The sequence below is a fragment of the Balaenoptera ricei genome, chromosome 9, assembly GCF_028023285.1.
Source record: "Balaenoptera ricei isolate mBalRic1 chromosome 9, mBalRic1.hap2, whole genome shotgun sequence".
Classification (NCBI taxonomy): domain Eukaryota; kingdom Metazoa; phylum Chordata; class Mammalia; order Artiodactyla; family Balaenopteridae; genus Balaenoptera; species Balaenoptera ricei.
In genome coordinates, this window is record NC_082647.1 from 105,256,705 (window position 1) to 105,274,627 (window position 17,923).

At 43.7% G+C, this 17,923-nt stretch overlaps 1 protein-coding gene and 1 long non-coding RNA gene across 5 annotated transcripts in view; one reads left to right on the top strand and one right to left on the bottom strand.

The window, feature by feature from the left end:
• Positions 1–5,427: 5,427 nt before the first annotated feature.
• On the bottom strand, positions 5,428–15,184 carry LOC132372138 (uncharacterized). The gene is made up of 2 exons (XR_009505107.1): positions 14,661–15,184; positions 5,428–5,781 (listed from the first exon to the last, which is right to left on the bottom strand). It is a non-coding gene; the product is annotated as an uncharacterized LOC132372138 (long non-coding RNA).
• OGDH (oxoglutarate dehydrogenase) overlaps positions 14,971–17,923 on the top strand; it is a 75,811-nt gene continuing 72,858 nt past the window's right edge. For 3 of the 4 annotated variants that reach the window (XM_059934255.1, XM_059934254.1, XM_059934256.1), the window contains exon 1: positions 14,971–15,060. In XM_059934255.1, the coding sequence (XP_059790238.1) occupies positions 14,971–15,060 (90 nt within the window). Of the gene's footprint in view, positions 15,061–16,404; positions 16,429–17,923 lie in introns of those variants that run through there. The other variant, XM_059934257.1, reaches the window with a different exon arrangement.

A 17,923-nucleotide genomic window follows, 5' to 3' on the forward strand; every position in this document is an offset into this window, starting at 1 on the left:
CTCCCTCCCTGCGTCCGCTCTGCCCCGCCCCGCGCGCGTCTTCCAGGCCAGGATGCACAGCCGAGGGGAGAGTGCGCAGGCGCACGACGCTCGGGTGTTCCCTCCTGCTCTCTGGCTGCGCAGTTGGTTTGGTCCCCTGCCAACTAGCGGTTTACACCCAGTGCGCATGCGCGCGCCTACGCCCCGCTCCCAGTAAACGCGGCACGGCGGAGTGGAGAGTAAGCGTCGACTGACGCCTTCTTTGCAGATCCTGCTTAAAGTTCTGGCCTGCGCCGGGGCTTGGGTCCCAGATCTGGACGGTTGGAGGGCGGGCCCCAGATCTGGAAGATTGGGTCCCCCGGGGCGTCCGGACCCGGGATCCGCGCAAGGCGGGAAAGTCGGAGCCCAGGGGCCGACGGGCACTTCCCGAGACCCCGGCCGGGCGGGTGTCGGTGTGAGAGCCCTTCTGGGGTGCAGGAGCCTTAGGCGCGTCCGGTGCCGGCTGGAGGAGCGGCCCGCCCGGCCTTTGGAGGCCCTGACCCGGGAGAGGAGGACTTGCCTGGATGGGGCTGCAGTCCAGCCGACAGGAAACGATATTCCGAGCCAGTGGGGCTCCAACAGGCTTTTAGGTGTTCCTGATTTTAGGAGTTTGTCGGGGTTTTTTTGCATGCCATGTCAGTGTTGCGGTGGTTATTTTCTGACACTCCCCTGCTAGGGGTACACACTGAAGTATCCACAGATAGTCACCCGGGGGTGCTGACCTGGGAGAGGAGGTGGAGATTGGGCTCCAGGTGAGAGATGTGTGGGAGGAGGGACGATGCGAGACGGTCCAGTTGTCGCTAGACTGCTCCCGAAGGGCGGGGCGAGGCTTGGCGGCGTCTCCGTCTGTGTTCTCCAGCCCGTATTGCTCTCTCAACTTGTCCGACTGCTCATTGTCCCCTAGGTGAAGAAGATCTGGGACATGCGGTCCCTTGGACTGCGGGTCTGCTCCACTGGCCCGCAGTGGTCTGGGGCTCAGGGTGGAGAGAAATGTGGAGCAGAACGAAACCTGGCCTCGTGGCTCCGATGGGCCCGTGAGAAGTGGAAGTGGGGGCCCAGTGCTTGCTCTGCTGCCTGCCTTCCTTGCTAAACACAAAGAAATCCTGTAATAGCGTGCTTAGTGTTGCATATGCTCCAATTTATCCGTAAGAAGTGGGATTGAACCAAAGCAAACATCCTTGTGGAATTAAAGAAGTTTTACAAGGCAGACCTCCCTGAGCAGCAGCAGTTCTGCGGTGAGGATGGAAAATAAGAACTTTTTAAGAAGCTGGAAATTTGGGTTTCAGTATGAAATCTGATTGTTAAATATTAGTCTATGGCTCAACTCTTCTCTAATGGAATGAACAACAAGGCACAATCTGGCCACATTCAGCAGTGAGTCATGTGAACAACATGTGATCTCATACAAATCCAGTGGGGGACAGTCTTCTGGTTTAAGTGATTTAACCTGTTTGCCGGCTCCTCCCTTCAAGGTTCTCTGCGTCTTTCTCCCTCCTTTCTTGGAACAAACTGGTACAACTTGAGACTGAAGATCTGGGCTAAGAAAATTGAGGAAAAGTATGAGGAAAACTCAGAATTTCTGAGTATGTCCATGAGGCCTGTTTACATCTCCTAGTTACGGCACCCCTATTGTGGGATGGAGGAAGGTGAAAATCAAACCAGAAAGTTTCTTACTGGGCATGGAATTAGAACAAAGAAAGGTTGAAAACTTGTTTTAAATTTTCTAATAAGAGAATTTCGAAACATAAAAGTAGAATAACTACAATGAACTTTCATATACTCATAAACCAGTTTCAACAACAATCAAGATTTTGCCTTTCTTATTTCATTTATCCCTTTCTGCATTTTTGTTTCCTCAAGTGTGTTAAAGACTCCCTGGACATCATATGGTTTCACCTATAAATATTTCAGTGTGTCTCTAGCAGAAAAGGACCGTTAAAAATACCATTATCGGGCTTCCCTGGTGGCGCAGTGGTTGAGAATCTGCCTGCCAATGCAGGGGACGCGGGTTCGGGTCCTGGTCTGGGAGGATCCCACATGCCGTGGAGCGGCTAGGCCCGTGAGCCACAATTGCTGAGCCTGCGCGTCTGGAGCCTGTGCTCCGCAACAAGAGAGATCGCGATGGTGAGGGGCCCGCGCACCGTGATGAAGAGTGGCCCCCACTTGCCGCAACTGGAGAAAGCCCTCGCACAGAAACGAAGACCCAACACAGCCATTAATTAATTAATTAATTAATTTTAAAAAAATACCATTATCATACCCGACACAATTAAAAATCATTCTTTAATAATTCTAATACTTAGTATATATTCAATTCCTCCCCCCTCCCCATCTCAAAAAACTTTGGATTATTTAATCATGTCTAAACAAGGTCTGCTTACTGCATTCATTGATATATCTCTTAAACCTCTTGATACACAGTAGTTCCCCCTTATCCAAGGGGGGATACATTCCAAGACCCCCAGTGGATGCTTGAAATGTCAGATAGTACCAAACTATATATACCATGTTCTTTTTCTATACATACCTCAGATAAAGTTTAATTTATAAATTAGGCACAGTGAGAGATTAACAATAACAAAATAGAACAATTATACTTTAATAAGAGTTATGTGAATATGGGCCCTCAAAATATTCTGTTGTACAAATTTAATGCCTTTTCCATCTTAACTAAGTTCTCATCATGCACTGTGGTTATAACTTTTGCAGTTTGAGATTCAACAGGAAAACCAGCATGAATTTCTTTTTTCCTTCTTTAAAATTCCACAGAAGTTTCATTCTTAACATAGATCTTAGCAATTTCAGCATACGATTTTTTTCTTATTAAGTCAAGAACCTTCACCTTTTCAACTTAAAGAAATTTATGGCTTCTCTTTGGCATATCTGAATTGCCAGCATCACTACTCTTGCACTTTGGGGCCATTATTAATTAAAATAAGGGTTACTTAAACACAAGCACTGTGATACTGGGCTAGCCAATCTGATAACTAAGAGGGCTACTAAATGGGCAGGATACACTGGACAAAGAGATGACTAATTTCAGGCAGGACAGAGCAAGATTTCATCACGCTACTCAGAACAGCAAGCAATTTGAAATTTATGAATTATTTCTGGAATTTTCCATTTAATATTTTCAGACTGCAGTTGACCACAGGAAGCCAAATCCATGGATAACGGGGACTACTGTATTAACAATTCCCCTTCCCTTTTTGTTGTTGATGGTGATGTTGATGCCATTTACTTATTGAAGCAACTGGATCATTTGACCAATAGAATTTTCCACATTCTGGATTTGGTTGATTGTTTCTTCATGTGTCACTTAACAGGTTTCTCTGTCCTTGGTACATCCTTCAAACAGTGAAATCTAGAGCCAAGGAGGAGTTACAGTAAGACAAAATGTGTTTTAATCCATTAAACCCATTACCCTTTTTTAAAGCTCAAATTCTCTCATAAAACACTTTTTGCTATGCTTTTTTTTGACACAATTCCAGTAGCCTTCGGGGGCTTCCTTACATTCCATTTTGTACATTTCCTGCCCTAGACACAAAATCAGCCATTTATCCAAGGAATCCTAATTCACTTTTAGCAAGAAATAGTATCTGTATTTCTAATTTTTTTTAGGAGAACCCTGAAATTTGTCCTAATTGATGGGTAATTTTAAGAAGCTTGCATTCCCCACAGGAAGAAACCTGCCTTAAGTAATCTAATTCCCGAGGTCCCAAACCTTTTCCCCTCAAAGGTGGGAGGCGGGAATTTCTGCCAACATTTACCTAGGCTAGCTATCCCTTCATTCATTCATTCAGCCAATATCTGCTGAGTAGCCATTTGTGCCAGACACTGTTCTAAACCCTGGGAACACACTGGTTAACAAAACACAAAAATCCTTGTCCTCAAGGATTTATTTTGGTTATTGTCTGTCAATAAACAAGATAAATGAGTAAATATATAGCATGTCAGATGGAGGTAAGTATCAAGGAAGAAAATAAAGGGAGTATAATGAGTTGAATGGTGGCCTGGAAAAAGACATGTCAATGTATGAGTCCCAGGAACCTGTGAATGTCACCTTAATTGGAGAAAGGATCTTGCAAATGTAATTAAGGATCTTGATGAGATAATCCTGGATTATCTATGCAGGCCCTAAATCCAATGACAAGTGTCTTTATGAGAGACACAGAAGATACCTCACACCCATTAGGATGGCTACTATTAAAAAAAAAAAGAAAAACAGAAAATAGCGAGTGTTGATGAGGATGTGGAGAAACTGGAACTTTTGTGAACTGTTGTTGGAAATGTAAAATGGTGCAACTACTATGGAGAACTGTACTGAGTTTCCTCAAAAAATTAAACATAGAATTACCGTATGTCCCAGCAATCCCACTTCTGGGTAGATCTCTAAAAGAATTGAAAGCAGGATCATGAAAAGATATTTGCACATCCATATTCATAGCACTATTCACAATACCCAAGAGGTAGAAGCAACCCAATGTCCATCAATGGGTGAATAGATAAGGGATAAACAAAATGTGACACATATATACTCTGGAGTATTATTCAGGCTTAAAAAGGAAATTCTGCAATATGCTACAACATGGATGACCCTTGAGGACATTATGCTTGGTGAAGTAAGTAGTCAAATTTAGAGAAACGGAAAGTACAATGGTGGTTACAAGGGGGCTGGGGGGAAGGGGGGAATGGGAAGTTGCCTAATGGGTACAGAGTTTCCGATTTGTAAGATGAAAAAGTTCTGGAGATCTGTTTCACAACACTGTAAATGTACTTAATGCCATTCTACTGTACAGTTAAAAAAGAGAGACACAGAGAAAAGGAGGTGGCCGTGTGATCACAGAGGCAGGCATTGGAGTGAGGCAGCCACAAACCAAGGAATGCCTGGAGCCACCAGAAACTGGAAGAGACAAGCAATGAAATCTCTCCTAGACCCTCTGGAGGGAGCACAGCCCAGCTGACAACTTGATTTTGGACTTCTGCACTCTCTAATTGTGATAGAATGAGTTTCTGTTGTTTCTAATCCAGTATGTTTGTGGTAATTTGTTATGGTAGCCACAGGAAACTAATATAGCGAGTGTCTGGTCAGATGTGGGATGGGATACAGAAGAGTGGCCAAGGAAGGTTCCCTGAGAAGATGCTGTGTGAGAGAGGCCCTTAAGGGGCAGGTTACATGGATACCTGAGGAAACAGTGAAAGCCCCAAGGCTGTTGTGTGTCTGGTGAATTGAGGAAAGTCAAGGAGGCCAGTGTGGCAGGAGGAGAGAGAGTGAGGGGGAAAGTAGGAAGAAACGAGGCCATAGATGGGCGTGGGAAGACTAGGTAGGGTTTTTAGACCATTTAAGGACCTTGGCAAATAAATGAGAACCTCTTAGGGGAGTTTTGAGTAAGGAATGACTTGATCTCAGATTTTTAAAAAAATATATTTATTTGTTTGTTTATTTTGGGCTGCGTTGTGTCTTCATTGCTGCACGCAGGCTTTCTTTAGTTGCGACGAGTGGGGGCTACTCTTTGTTGTGGTGCACAGGCTTCTCATTGCGGTAGCTTCTTGTTGCGGAGCACAGGCTCTAGGCACACGGGCTTCAGTAGTTGTGGCTCGTGGGCTCTAGAGCACAGGCTCAGTAGTTGTGGCGCATGGGCTTAGCTGCTCCGCGGCATGTGGGATCTTCCTGGACCAGGGCTCAAACCCGTGTCCCCTGCATTGGCAGGCGGATTCTTAACCACTGCACCATCAGGGAAGTCCTTAGATTTTCCAATGATCCTGTTCAGGCACAAGATAATCATTGTAAAATGTAATCAATGAATACAAAATATTTTTGTAAGTTATGTTTAATTTCAATTAGGCCTTTGTCCATCTTGCAGCTTACAGGAAATTCAGAAGTTAGAAGACACCATGAGGAAATAATAAGGTAAATCCAGAATATGGAACAACTGACTCCAACCTTTCAAAAACTAAAGCCAAAAAAGGGGCAGGGGGAAGTGGGAGAAATGTAAATACTAATTTAAGAAACTAAAGATGGATAATACTAATTAAGACATGTGAACCTTGATTGGACCTTGGTGTGGTAGAATGTCTGCGAAGACCTTCTCCAACAATCCCTCCTATCCCCATGTCCACGTGCTGCTCTTCCCACTGAGGAGTGGAATCCATTTCCCCTCCACTGGAATCTGGTTTTGACCCTGTGACTTGCACTGACCAATTCAATGCAGTGGAAGGAAAGCTGTATGGCTCTGGTGCCTGGGCCTTAAGAGGCCTTGTGGCTTCCATTTTCACTCTCTTAGAACCCAGCTGATATGAGATCCAGCCTGAGCCACCAGTTAACAGAATGAAGCTCTTCTGGATCCTTCAGTCCCAGAGGAGCTGCCTCAGTCAATACCATATGGAACAAAGATGAGCTGTCGCCACCGAAACCACTCCATGCAATTACGCCACTGGAGAAAGTGAAGATACTCTTTATGAACTGATATATTTATAAACATTTCCAGGATATTTTGCTAAGTTAAAAAAGCAAGGTGCCGAAGAGAGGACATAGTATGCTATCTTTGGTGTTTGTATTTGCATGAAAAATGCTGGAAGAATATATAAGACGATAATATAAGTGGTTACTTATAGGTAACATGAATATTCAGCAAATATACACCAGTATGGCTGTGCTGTGTAAACTACAGAAATACTTCTGTCCTAGTTGGTAAATGGCCACTCTCCAAGCCCCTGAATTCCCTCCATCTCTGCTCTCATCCTGGGATACCTGATTGCGCCATGATCCAACAAATAGTTACCCCTGGCAGGGAAGGGGTCTGCCAGGCCAGCAGATAATGAGGTGGATGGTAACAGGGGTGGTGCAAGGGAGACTTTGCAAACTAGACCTTTTAATATGTTTTTGATTTCTGAACCAAGTGGATGTGTTACCTAGTTAATAAAATATATTTTAAAAACAAAAGCAGTGCTACCGCAATTCTCTATCACAGTACCTTGTTTTATGGATTTCAGATCATCAATTTCTGTCTTGTTGGTTTACCCTAAAAGGTCAGCACTATGACAATACAGATCCTGCCTGTCTGTTGTGTTCACTTCTGTATCCCCAGCACCTAGAACCAAACTGGTAGAAATATTTGTTGAATGAATGCAGAATGCATATTATGATGAAAAAGCATACTGAACAAAAGCCACAGGATGCAGCGAAGGCAGTGCTCAGAGGAAAATTTATAGTTGTAAAAGCCTGCATTAAAAAAGAAGAAAGAAATCAATAACCTAACTTTACACTTTGATGAACTAAAAAAGAAAGAAAGGATAAAGAAAAAAAAGAGAGCAAACTAAACCCAAAGCTAGCAGAAGGAAGGAAATAATAAAGATTAAAGTAGAGGTAAATAGGGAATTCCCTGGCAGTCCAGTGGTTAGGACTCTGCTCTTTCATTGCTGAGGGCGTGGGTTCAATCCCTGCTCAGGGATCCTGCAAGCTGCACAGCACTGCCAAAAAAAGAAAAAGAAAAGAAAAAAAGGAAAAAGAAAGAAAGAAAAAATGGCAAATGAGGCTATCTTAAAATTTATATTTGGGCTTCCCTGGTGGCGCAGTGGTTGAGAATCTGCCTGCTAATGCAGGGGACACGGGTTCGAGCCCTGGTCTGGGAAGATCCCACATGCCACGGAGCAGCTGGGCCCGTGAGCCACAACTACTGAGCCTGTGCGTCTGGAGCCTGTGCTCCGCAACGGGAGAGGTCGCGATAGTGAGAGGCCCGCGCACCGCGATGAAGAGCGGTCCCCGCACTGCGATGAAGAGTGGCCCCCACTTGCCGTAACTAGAGAAAGCCCTCGCACGAACCGAAGACCCAACACAGCCAAAAATAAATAAATAAATAAATAAATAAATAAAATAAAGTAGCTATTAAAAAAAAAATTTATATTTAAAAAAGTAGAGGTAAATAAAACAGAATAGAAAAGCAATAGAGTCCATGGAAGGTATAAGTTGATTATTTGAAAAGATTAATAAAATTAACAAGGCTTTAGCTAGACTGACAAAAAAAAGAGGAAGAAGATATAAATCACTAAAAAATCAGAAATTAGAGGCATTACTACTGACCTAACAGAAATAAAAAGAAGATAATACTATGAACAGCTGCACAACAACAAACAAAATAATTTAAAGGAAATGGACAAATTCCTAGAAACACACAAATTACCTAAAGTGACACAATAAGGAAAAGTCCAAGAATGGACTCTCCTGGTGAATTCTACCAAATATTTAAGGAAGAATGAATAGCAATCCTACTTAAACTCTTCCAACAAATTGAAGACAACACTTCCTAACTCATTATATGAGGCCAGCATTACACTGATACTAAAGCCAAAGATATCACAAGAAAAGAAAATTCAACCAAAATCCCTTATGAATATAGACGCAAAAATCCTCAACTAAATACTAGCAAATAAAATCCAACAGTATTTTTTTTTTTTCTTTTTGCCACGCTGGGCCTTCATTGCTGAGCGCAGGCTTTTCTCTAGTTGTGGCGAGCGGCAGGGTGGGGGCGGGGGGGATCTACTCTTCGTTGAGGTGCACGGGCTTCTCACTGCAGTGCTTTCTCTTGTTGTGGAGCACGGGCTCTTGGCACGTGGGCTTCAGTAGTTGTGGCTCGCAGGCTCTAGAGCACAGGCTCAGTAGTTGTGGCGCATGGGCTTAGTTGCTCTGCGGAATGTGGGATCTTCTCGGACCAGGGCTCAAACCCGTGTCCCCTGCATTGGCAGGCAGATTCTCAACCACTGCACCACCAGGGAGTTCCCCCAACAGTATGTTATGAGGATCATACATCATGACCAAATGGGATTTATCCCATGAATGCAGGGGTGAGTCAACATAAGAAAATCAATCACAGTGTGTGTGTGTGAAAAAAAAAAAAAAGAAAATCAATCAATGTAATGTATCACATTAACAGAATAAAGGGGGGAAATAAACATGATTTTCTCAATTGATGCAGAAAAGGCACTTAAAATCCAACACTGTTTCATCACAAAAAACACTCAGAAAACTAGTTAAAGAAAGTAACTTCCTTCACATGATAAAGGACATCTGTGAAAATCCCACAGCAAACATCGTACTTAATGATGAAAGACTGAATGCTTTTCCCCTAAGATCAGGAATAAGACAAGGATGTCTATTTTCACCCTTGCAATTCAAGATTGTACTGGATGTTCAAGCCAGGTCCATTAGACAAGAAAAAGAAACAGAAGGCATCCAAACTGGAAAGGAAGAAACACTATCTCTATTTACAGATGACACAATCCTAGATATGGAAACAATCCCAAAGAATCCAAAAGAAAGCTACTAGAGCTAATAAATGAATTCAGTGAAGTTGTAGGACACAATATCAATACACAAAAATCAATACACGAGTAATGAACAATCAGAAAAAAGAAATGAAGAGAGCAATTCTACTTACAAATGCATCCCCCCAAAAATCTAAGAAAAATTTAACCAAGGTAAAAGACTTGTACACTGAAAACTAAAAACATTGCTGAAAGAAATTAAAGAAGACAAATAAAAGGAAAGACATCCCATGTGCTTGGACAGGAAGACTTACTGTTGTTAAGATGTTGTTACTGAACCAAACCAGGTTTGTTTGCTGGACAAGCAGCAAGCCAAACTCAGAGACTCGGAGGTTTGCAGCAGAGAAAGTGTTTATTCACAGGGCAGCCAAGTGAGGAGATGGGAGAACAAATCTCAAGTCTACCGTTCCAAAGACATAGGGCTTGGGATATTTACGGCATAAAGCTGAAGCATGCGGAGTGTGGGGAAAGGTGATTGGAAATAAGAAGGTGAGATAATCATCATTCTGCACAGGTGCAACTAAGCTACAGGCTTCATCATGGGACACATTCAGAAAAAGGCGGTGTTAGCATGTTCTGAGGGTAGAATTTTTGGCCCTCTGATGTCAAAAGGTCTTCAAGTGGACACTTGCTTGGTAGTCTTAACCAGTCTTAACGAGCTCAAACTGGACATAGCTGACTCCAAGTTCCTGAAAAACAACTTGGGCAAACATTTTATTGTTTAGGCTGCACGACACTTGGAGGACATTGATTGATTGATTTGATTTAGGCTGAACCGGGTCTTAGTTGTGGCAGGTGGGATCTTTCTTGAGACATGTGGGATCTTTAGTTGTGGCATGCATGCAGATCTAGTTCCCCGACTAGGGATCGAACCCAGGCCCCCTGCATTGGGAGCACAGAGTCTTACCCACTGGACCACCAAGGAATTCCCAGAATTTTTTTACAGGAACAATTAAAGCGAGCTTGATCAGTGAAGGCAGGTTACAAGTTTAATGGATCTAACTGATGATTACCCTTGGTTTCAATGTCAATACTACCCAAAGAGATCTACAGATTCAACACAATCCCTATCAAAATTCTAACAGTCTTTTTTGCAGCAGTGGAAAAGCCAATCTTCAAATTTATATGGACTTGTAAGGGGCTCCAAATAGCCAAAATTATCTTGAAAAAGAAAAACAAAGCTGGAGAAATCACATTTCTGGATTTCAAAACTTACTACAAAGTTACAGTAATCAAAACAGTGTGGTAATGGCATAAAGAGAGCATACAGACCAATGGAATAGAATTGAGGATACAGAAATAAACCCAACGTATATGGTCCATTGATTTTCAAAAGAGTGCCCAGTCCATTCCATGGGGCAAGAATCATCTCTTCAACAGATAGTATGGGGATCACTGGAGTTCCACATGAAAAAAGATGAAGCTGGACTCATACCACATATCATATACAAAAATTAACTCAAAATGGATAAACAACCTGAATATAAAATCTAAAACCATAAAACTCTTAGAAGAAACATAAGGGGAAATCTTCATGATCTTGGATTTAGCAATGGATTCTTGGCTATGACACATAACACACTAAGCAACAACAACAACAAATATGGATAAAATGGACTTCAAAATTTAAAACTTTTATTCATTAAAGAACATTATAAAGGGGACTTCACTGGTGGTCCAATGGTTAAGACTCTGCGCTCCCAATGCAGGGGGCCCGGGTTTGATCCCTGGTCAGGGAACTAGATCCCACATGCCACAGCTAAAAGATCCACATTCCGCAATGAACATCTCACGTGCTGCAACTAAGACCCGGCACAGCCAAATAAATAAATATATATATATATTTTTTTTTTTTTTTAATGAAGAACATTATAAAGAAAGTAAAAGACAACCTACAGAATGGGAGACAATATCTGCAACTCACATATCTGATAAGGGATTAATATATAAAGAACTCCTCCAACTCAACGAGACAAAAAACCCAATTCAAAAAAGGGCAGGGGACTTCCCTGGTGGCACAGTGGTTAAGAATCCATCTGCCAATGCAGGGGACATGGGTTTGATCCCTGGTCTGGGAAGATCCCACATGCCGCGGAGCAACTAAGCCCGTGAGCCACAACTACTGAGCCTGCTCTCTAGAGCCCGTGAGCCACAACTACTAAGCCTGCATGCCACAGCTACTGAAGCCCACGCTCCTAGAGCCCGTGCTCCACAACAAGAGAAGCCACCACAATGAGAAGCCCACGCACTGCAACGAAGAGTAGCCCCCGCTCGCCACAACCAGAGAAAGCCCACGCACAGCAAGGAAGACCCAATGTAGCCAAAAAATAAATGAATGAATGAATAAAAAAAATTAAAAACAAAAAAGAGCAAATGACTCAAATAAATTTTTCTCCAAAGAAGATATACAAATGGCAAATAAGCACATAAAAAAATGCTTGACATCATTAGTCATTAAGGAAATGCAAAACAAGACAACAATGAGATCGCCTCACACATACTAAGATGGCTATAATACAACTTTTAAAAGAAAATAAGAAGAGGATGTGGAGAAATTGGAAATGTCATGCATTGCTGGTGGGAATGTAAAATGGTGCAGCCACTATGGGAAACAGTTTAGCACTTCCTCAGAAAGCTAGACATAGAATTACCATATGACCAACCACTTACATGCCTAGGAAATACACAAAAGAATTGTAAACAAGTACTCGAAGGATACTTGTAAGCCAATGATCATTGCAGTGAAACCACGAAGGACCCTGCGGGACCTTCCCAGGGACAGACCCCAGTGTCCCCTGCCTCTTTTTTTTTCATATTTAATTTTATTTATTTGGTTGCACCGGGTCTTAGTTGCGGCAGGCAGGCTCCTTTAGTTGCGGCACATGAGCTCCTTAGTTGTGGCATGCGAACTCTTAGTTGCAGCATGCATGTGGGATCTATTTCCCTGATCAGGGATAGAACCCAGGTCCCCTGCATTGGGAGTGTGGAGACTTAACCACTGTGCCACCAGAGAAGTCCCTCCCCTGCCTCTTGTTTGTAGAAAAGCTTTAGCCTCCTAGGCCTGCCCCATGTTCCAAAGAGCAAATTTAATCAGAGAAGTGAGAAAATGCAGAAACAAAGGAAAACAGTCAAACAAGACCAAATAATAATAGTTTAGGCATAAAACAAAGGCAAGACCCTTTAGTTCCTCCTCAAGGGCCACAGATAATACTCTGAACAATCTCCTTGTTTTGCAGATACGAAAACCCCCACTAGGTGGAAGAAGTTAACTGCATGCTGATCACAAGCACATAGACTTCAGACCAGTTGGAACCAGGTTGATGTTGCTGACTCCCGAAATACCACCTAGTTACTCCACCACCAACCAATCAGAAGAAGGTCCACGAGCTGACCAGGCACCCTGCAACCCTCTCCCCTACTGTTGCCTTTAAAAACCCTTTCCTGAAAGCCACTGAGTTCTGGTCTTTTGAGCATGAGCTGCCTTTTCTCCTTGCTTGCCTTTGCAATAAATACTGTATTTTCTTTCACAACCCAGTGTCAACCCAGTTTTGCTGCCAGTCAGGTGAGCGGACCCAAGTTTGGTTCAGTAACAGCAGCACTATTCACAAAAGCCAAAAGGGGGAAATGACCCACGCGTCCATCAACAGATGAATGGATAGGCAAGGTGCAGTATAGCGCTATAATGGAATATTATTCAGCCATGAAAAGGAAGGACATTCTGACCCATGCTACAGCATAGATGAACCTTGAAAACATGCTAAGTGAAGTAAGCAAGATATAAAAGGACAGATAAGTACTGTATGATTTCACTTATATGAGGTAGGTGGAGTCATCAAATTTATAGAGACAGAAAGTATAATAGAGGTTACTAAGAAAGAAGAGGGGAGGGGAATGGGACGTTATCACTTAATGGTTACAGAGTTCTCATTGGAGTGGTAAAATAGATAGTGGTTATGGTTGCACAACATTGTGAATGTGATTAATGCTGCTAAATTGTCCTTTAAAATGACAAAAATTTTTTCTTTTATATATTTTACCACAGTAAAAAGAGAAAGGAAGATAAAATACTGAAGTTTGTTCCTTGGTTCCTTCACTTTCTGTCTCCAGATCCTTATCCCACATATCAGACCAATTTTGTTCGTACAAGCACTTATACTTCCTACATAAAAAACAAAAAAGAAAAAAACACCTCCTACTTTGCCTTTCCCTTTTAGAAATTTAGAAATCGCTCTAAGTCTATCACACCTGTGAGCAGGTGGCAAAGTCCTCAGTTTGAATTTCAGCCCAGATTCAGACACTTGTGTCCTCTATGGAGCTTTCATGGTCAGATCCCTATGGTCAGATTGCTGGCCTTTGTCACCCCAGTATTCCTGGCTATGCCACATGACACAGCCCTTGTCTTCAAGTTTTGGGGAATAAACACCGAAGAACAATTCAAGACAGTGTGGAACAGCGTTTCCCTAATGTCAGTCATTTGGATGCCACCTTCCCATACTACTATCTAGTTAATATAGTCTTAAAATGGAATATTTTATTACAAAAGAAAACTTCTTAAATTATATTCTTTTTTTTTTAAGATTTTTTTGATGTGGACCATTTTTACAGTCTTTATTGAATTTGTTACAATACTGCTTCTGTTTTATGTTTTGCTTTTTTTTTTTTTTTTGCCTGAGGCATGTGGGAATCTTAGCTCCCTGACCAGGGATCGAACCGGCACCCACTGCACTGCAAGGCGAAGTCTTAACCACTGGACCACCAGGTAAGTCCCCCCAAAGAAAACTTTTTATTACTGTAAATCAGAAAACCAGTATCACTTGCCATAAATATCAAAGATAAACTGTCACAAATCAGGAAGACAAAGTAATTTAAGTTCTACCTATATTATTATCCACCAAAAATTTTCAGCCTAATTTCTTATCTCTCTTTGTCAAAAAAGGGAAAGAAGAAAAAGTGGAGCTAAAGATACACTAGCACAAAATGAGGCTTTCTCCTTGCTGTAATGAAGACAGAAGAACTGCAAGGGCTTTCTCAGTATGTGATTGACTACAATTTACCATATTTCATCAAATCTGACCGTTTTCCCCCCACATTTTGAAATACAGCAGCATCTTACGATCGAGGTGTCATAGTAACACTGTTTTTTCTTTTTCAGCAGTAAGTAAAATAACCTCTGAAAGCAGATGACCATTTGTATTCGATGAAATGGCATGATACACCGTCCATGCACACCACGTGAATGCCCCCGCGATCCCGTTGCCCACTTTGGGAAACCGTTGTGTCGGCGCTGGGGCCTCCTGGTTCTCATTCCCCCGGGCCACTACCTGCTGCGCCTCGAGCGCGCATTGCTGATCAAGGTTCCTTTCTGTCTGGCAGCACAGACTAGGTCAGCTCTCCATCAGAGGACTCCTGAGAGCCCACTGCAAGAAACACTACTTAGCAACGTGCAGACCCCCTTTTCAGACCCGTCACGCAACCCGGTAGGGACCGGCCGGAGGACTCCCAGCCGCAGCCTCGGCGCCTGCACCGCTCCCCCAAGAACGCGCCAGGAGCAACGCGGCCGCAACTCTGTGACGTCAAGACCCCGCTCACGAGTTAGGGGCGGCCCCTCTCCTCCCAGGGCGGGGCGGCGTGATGACGCCACACGCCGGGGCGGGGCCGAGAGTTTGGTGCCCCGGAGTGGGGTGTCGGCGCCTCATTCGGGTGGAGCTGAGCTGGAGACAGGTATGCTCGGGCTGCAGCCGGGATCGGCCGGATTTGGGAGGCTCCGCGCCGGTCGGGCAGGAGGCGGGGGTCGCGGCAGGGGGCAAGGCCGCCGCGCCCTCGTTGTGGCCGGCGCCCCGGTGACAGGGAGTGAAGCTGGCTGGAGCGGGGCTGACGGGGATAGGTGGGTGGGACGGGGCCTGACAGACGGGCGTGGCAGCCAATGGCGCGGCGGGCGCCTCCTGGCGGGCGGAGATTGGCGGGTGCGGGCGTGCGCAGAGGTCGCGCGGGGCGCGGAGCGGCGCTCCATTGGCTGGAGCTGGCAGGGGGTGGGCCGCGCGGCGGATGTGAGGGAATGGGCGCTGCGGCGCGGGTGACCCCCAAGGTCGAGGAGGCGTCACGTGAGAGTCGCCCGGCAGTGTCCTCTCCCCACCCGGACGGATGGAAGGGTGGCACGCCCTTGAAGAAGCGGCTACGAATTGTGGGCAGTCCTCCCTTTCCAGAGCGCGGAGACGCTGGTCGGCTTCTGTCCGGGCTGATCCGTCGCTCCTGGGTGAACCCCTGAGGAACGGATTACCCCGCAGTACCCCCACTTTTTCAGTACCCCACCGTACTAATCCTCCCTGTGTTCCTTGGGGTGACTCCCTTGAGGAGCGGATTACCCCTCAGTGTCCTCTGTGTTCAGTACCCCCTGTATCCATCCTCCCTGCCGTCTCCTGGGGTGAACCCTTGAGTGGATTACCCCGCAGCATTTACCTTACTCAGTATCTCTGCTGTGCTCAGCACGCACCATTCTCTCCGTGCTCCTCAGCGTGACGCCCTTGATGAGTGGATTACTTTGCCGCACCCTACCGTACTCTGTACCCACATACTCGGGATCTCTCCATACTCAGCACCCTCGGTATCTATCCTCTCTGTGAGCTCTTTGGGGTGACACCCTTGGTGAGTTGAACACCCTGCAGTACCCTACCGTACTCAGTACGCCACCATACTCTTCTTTCTTCCAGGGGTTTGATAGCTCATGCTGAGATGAAGTGCATTTCCTCGAGGAACACACTAGTGTACCTTTTCCCTTTTACCTGACGTCAGTGTAAGTTGGGTACGGAGACTTAGTAGAAAACCTGCAGCGAGACACTGAGTAGATAAGAAACTGCTATCTCTGCTTTTCTCCCAGAACAGATGACTCAGGCCTGAGGTGTGAACTCTGTCTTGGGGTTTCTCTGTGCCTTGTTCTGCAGGCCTGCGCTTTGAAGCAGGGACTAGAGGCCCACTTCCAGGTACATTGCTCTGAGCAGCTTTAGGATGAATCGCCTGGGATGAAGCCTTGTTTGCACTGTGTCAGGACGTGCAGCAGTCCAACCGCACAGATTTTTGTGCAAGACCTGCGCGGTATGAAAATATATAATACTGTTCTAGCTTTGCATATTAGCTGAGGACTAGCTCTTGAAAGTTGGAGAAATATCAGAGTATCCTGATTATATTTTTGAGAGCACTTTCCACGTTTCGAGTACTTTTTTTCTCCTTAACAGCTTTATTGAGATACAATTCATGTATCATACAATTCACTTCTTCAAGTATGCAGTTCAGTGGTTTGTAGTGTGTTTACAGTATGCAGCCATCACCAGATTTCAGCATGCGGGATCCGGGATCCAACCCCGCGCCCCCTGCAGTGGAAGCACAGAGTCTTAACCACTGGACTGCTGGGGAAGTCCCAAAATTCAGTTACTTTTAAAGACTAACTTTAATTTCAGAAATATGAATTTCTGTTGATTTCATTTAAATTTGAATGCACAGTTTATTAAATGTGAAATATTTACCGTGTTTATTACATGTATATCTTGCATATACATCTATGTGTATCACATCTGCTTTTTTTTTTTTTTAAAACATCTTTATTGGAGTATAATTGCTTTACAATGGTGTGTTAGTTTCTGCTTTATAACAAAGTGAATCAGTTATACATATACATATGTTCCCATCACATCTGCTTTTAATCAGTCTTACTCCTCACTGCCCCATTTGACGAAAGTACTGTATCATCTCCATTAAAATTTTTAGGTAGTTTTATATTGGGATAATTGTACAATTATTGAGAAATTTATTTTAGAATGGTATAATTTTGAGAAATCGTACATGCAAATCTATTATATGCAGTTATAACAAATGGTACAGAGAGGCCTCAGTGTCCCTTTACCCACTTTTCTCAAATGATAACATTTTACAAAAACTACAGTATTATATCACAACCAGGTATTGACATTGGTAACAGTCAAAATGGAGAACATTTCTATCACCACAAGCATCCCTCCTGTTACCTTTTTATGGCCATACGCACTTCCATCCTGCTTCCAATTCCTTAGCTTCTGGCAACCACTAATCTGTTTTCCATTTCCGTAATTTTGACGTGTCAGGAATGTTGCATAAGGAGACTCATACAGTAAGTAACCTTTTGGGGTTGGCTTTTTTCACTAAGCGTAATTCTCTGTAAATGCATGCAGGGTGTTGTCTGTGTCAGCAGTTTGTTCCTTTTTATGCGTCCAGGCTATTGACGTACCACAGTTGATTTAACTCTCCAACCGTTGAAGGACGTCTGGATTGTTTCCATTCTTTGACTATTAAGCTGTTATAAACATTTATATACAGGTTTTTATGTAAACATAAGTTTTCATTTCTCTGAGGTAAATGTCCAGGAGTGTAATCACTAGGTCATATGGTAGTTGCATGTTTAGTTTTTTTTTTTTTAGAAATAGACAAACAGTTTTCCAGAGTGACTGTACCATTTTACATTCCCACCAGTAATGTATTTGTGACCCAGTTTCTCCATTATTCTTGCCAGAGTTTGGTGATGTTACCATTTTCTAAAATTTTAGCCATTCTAATAGAT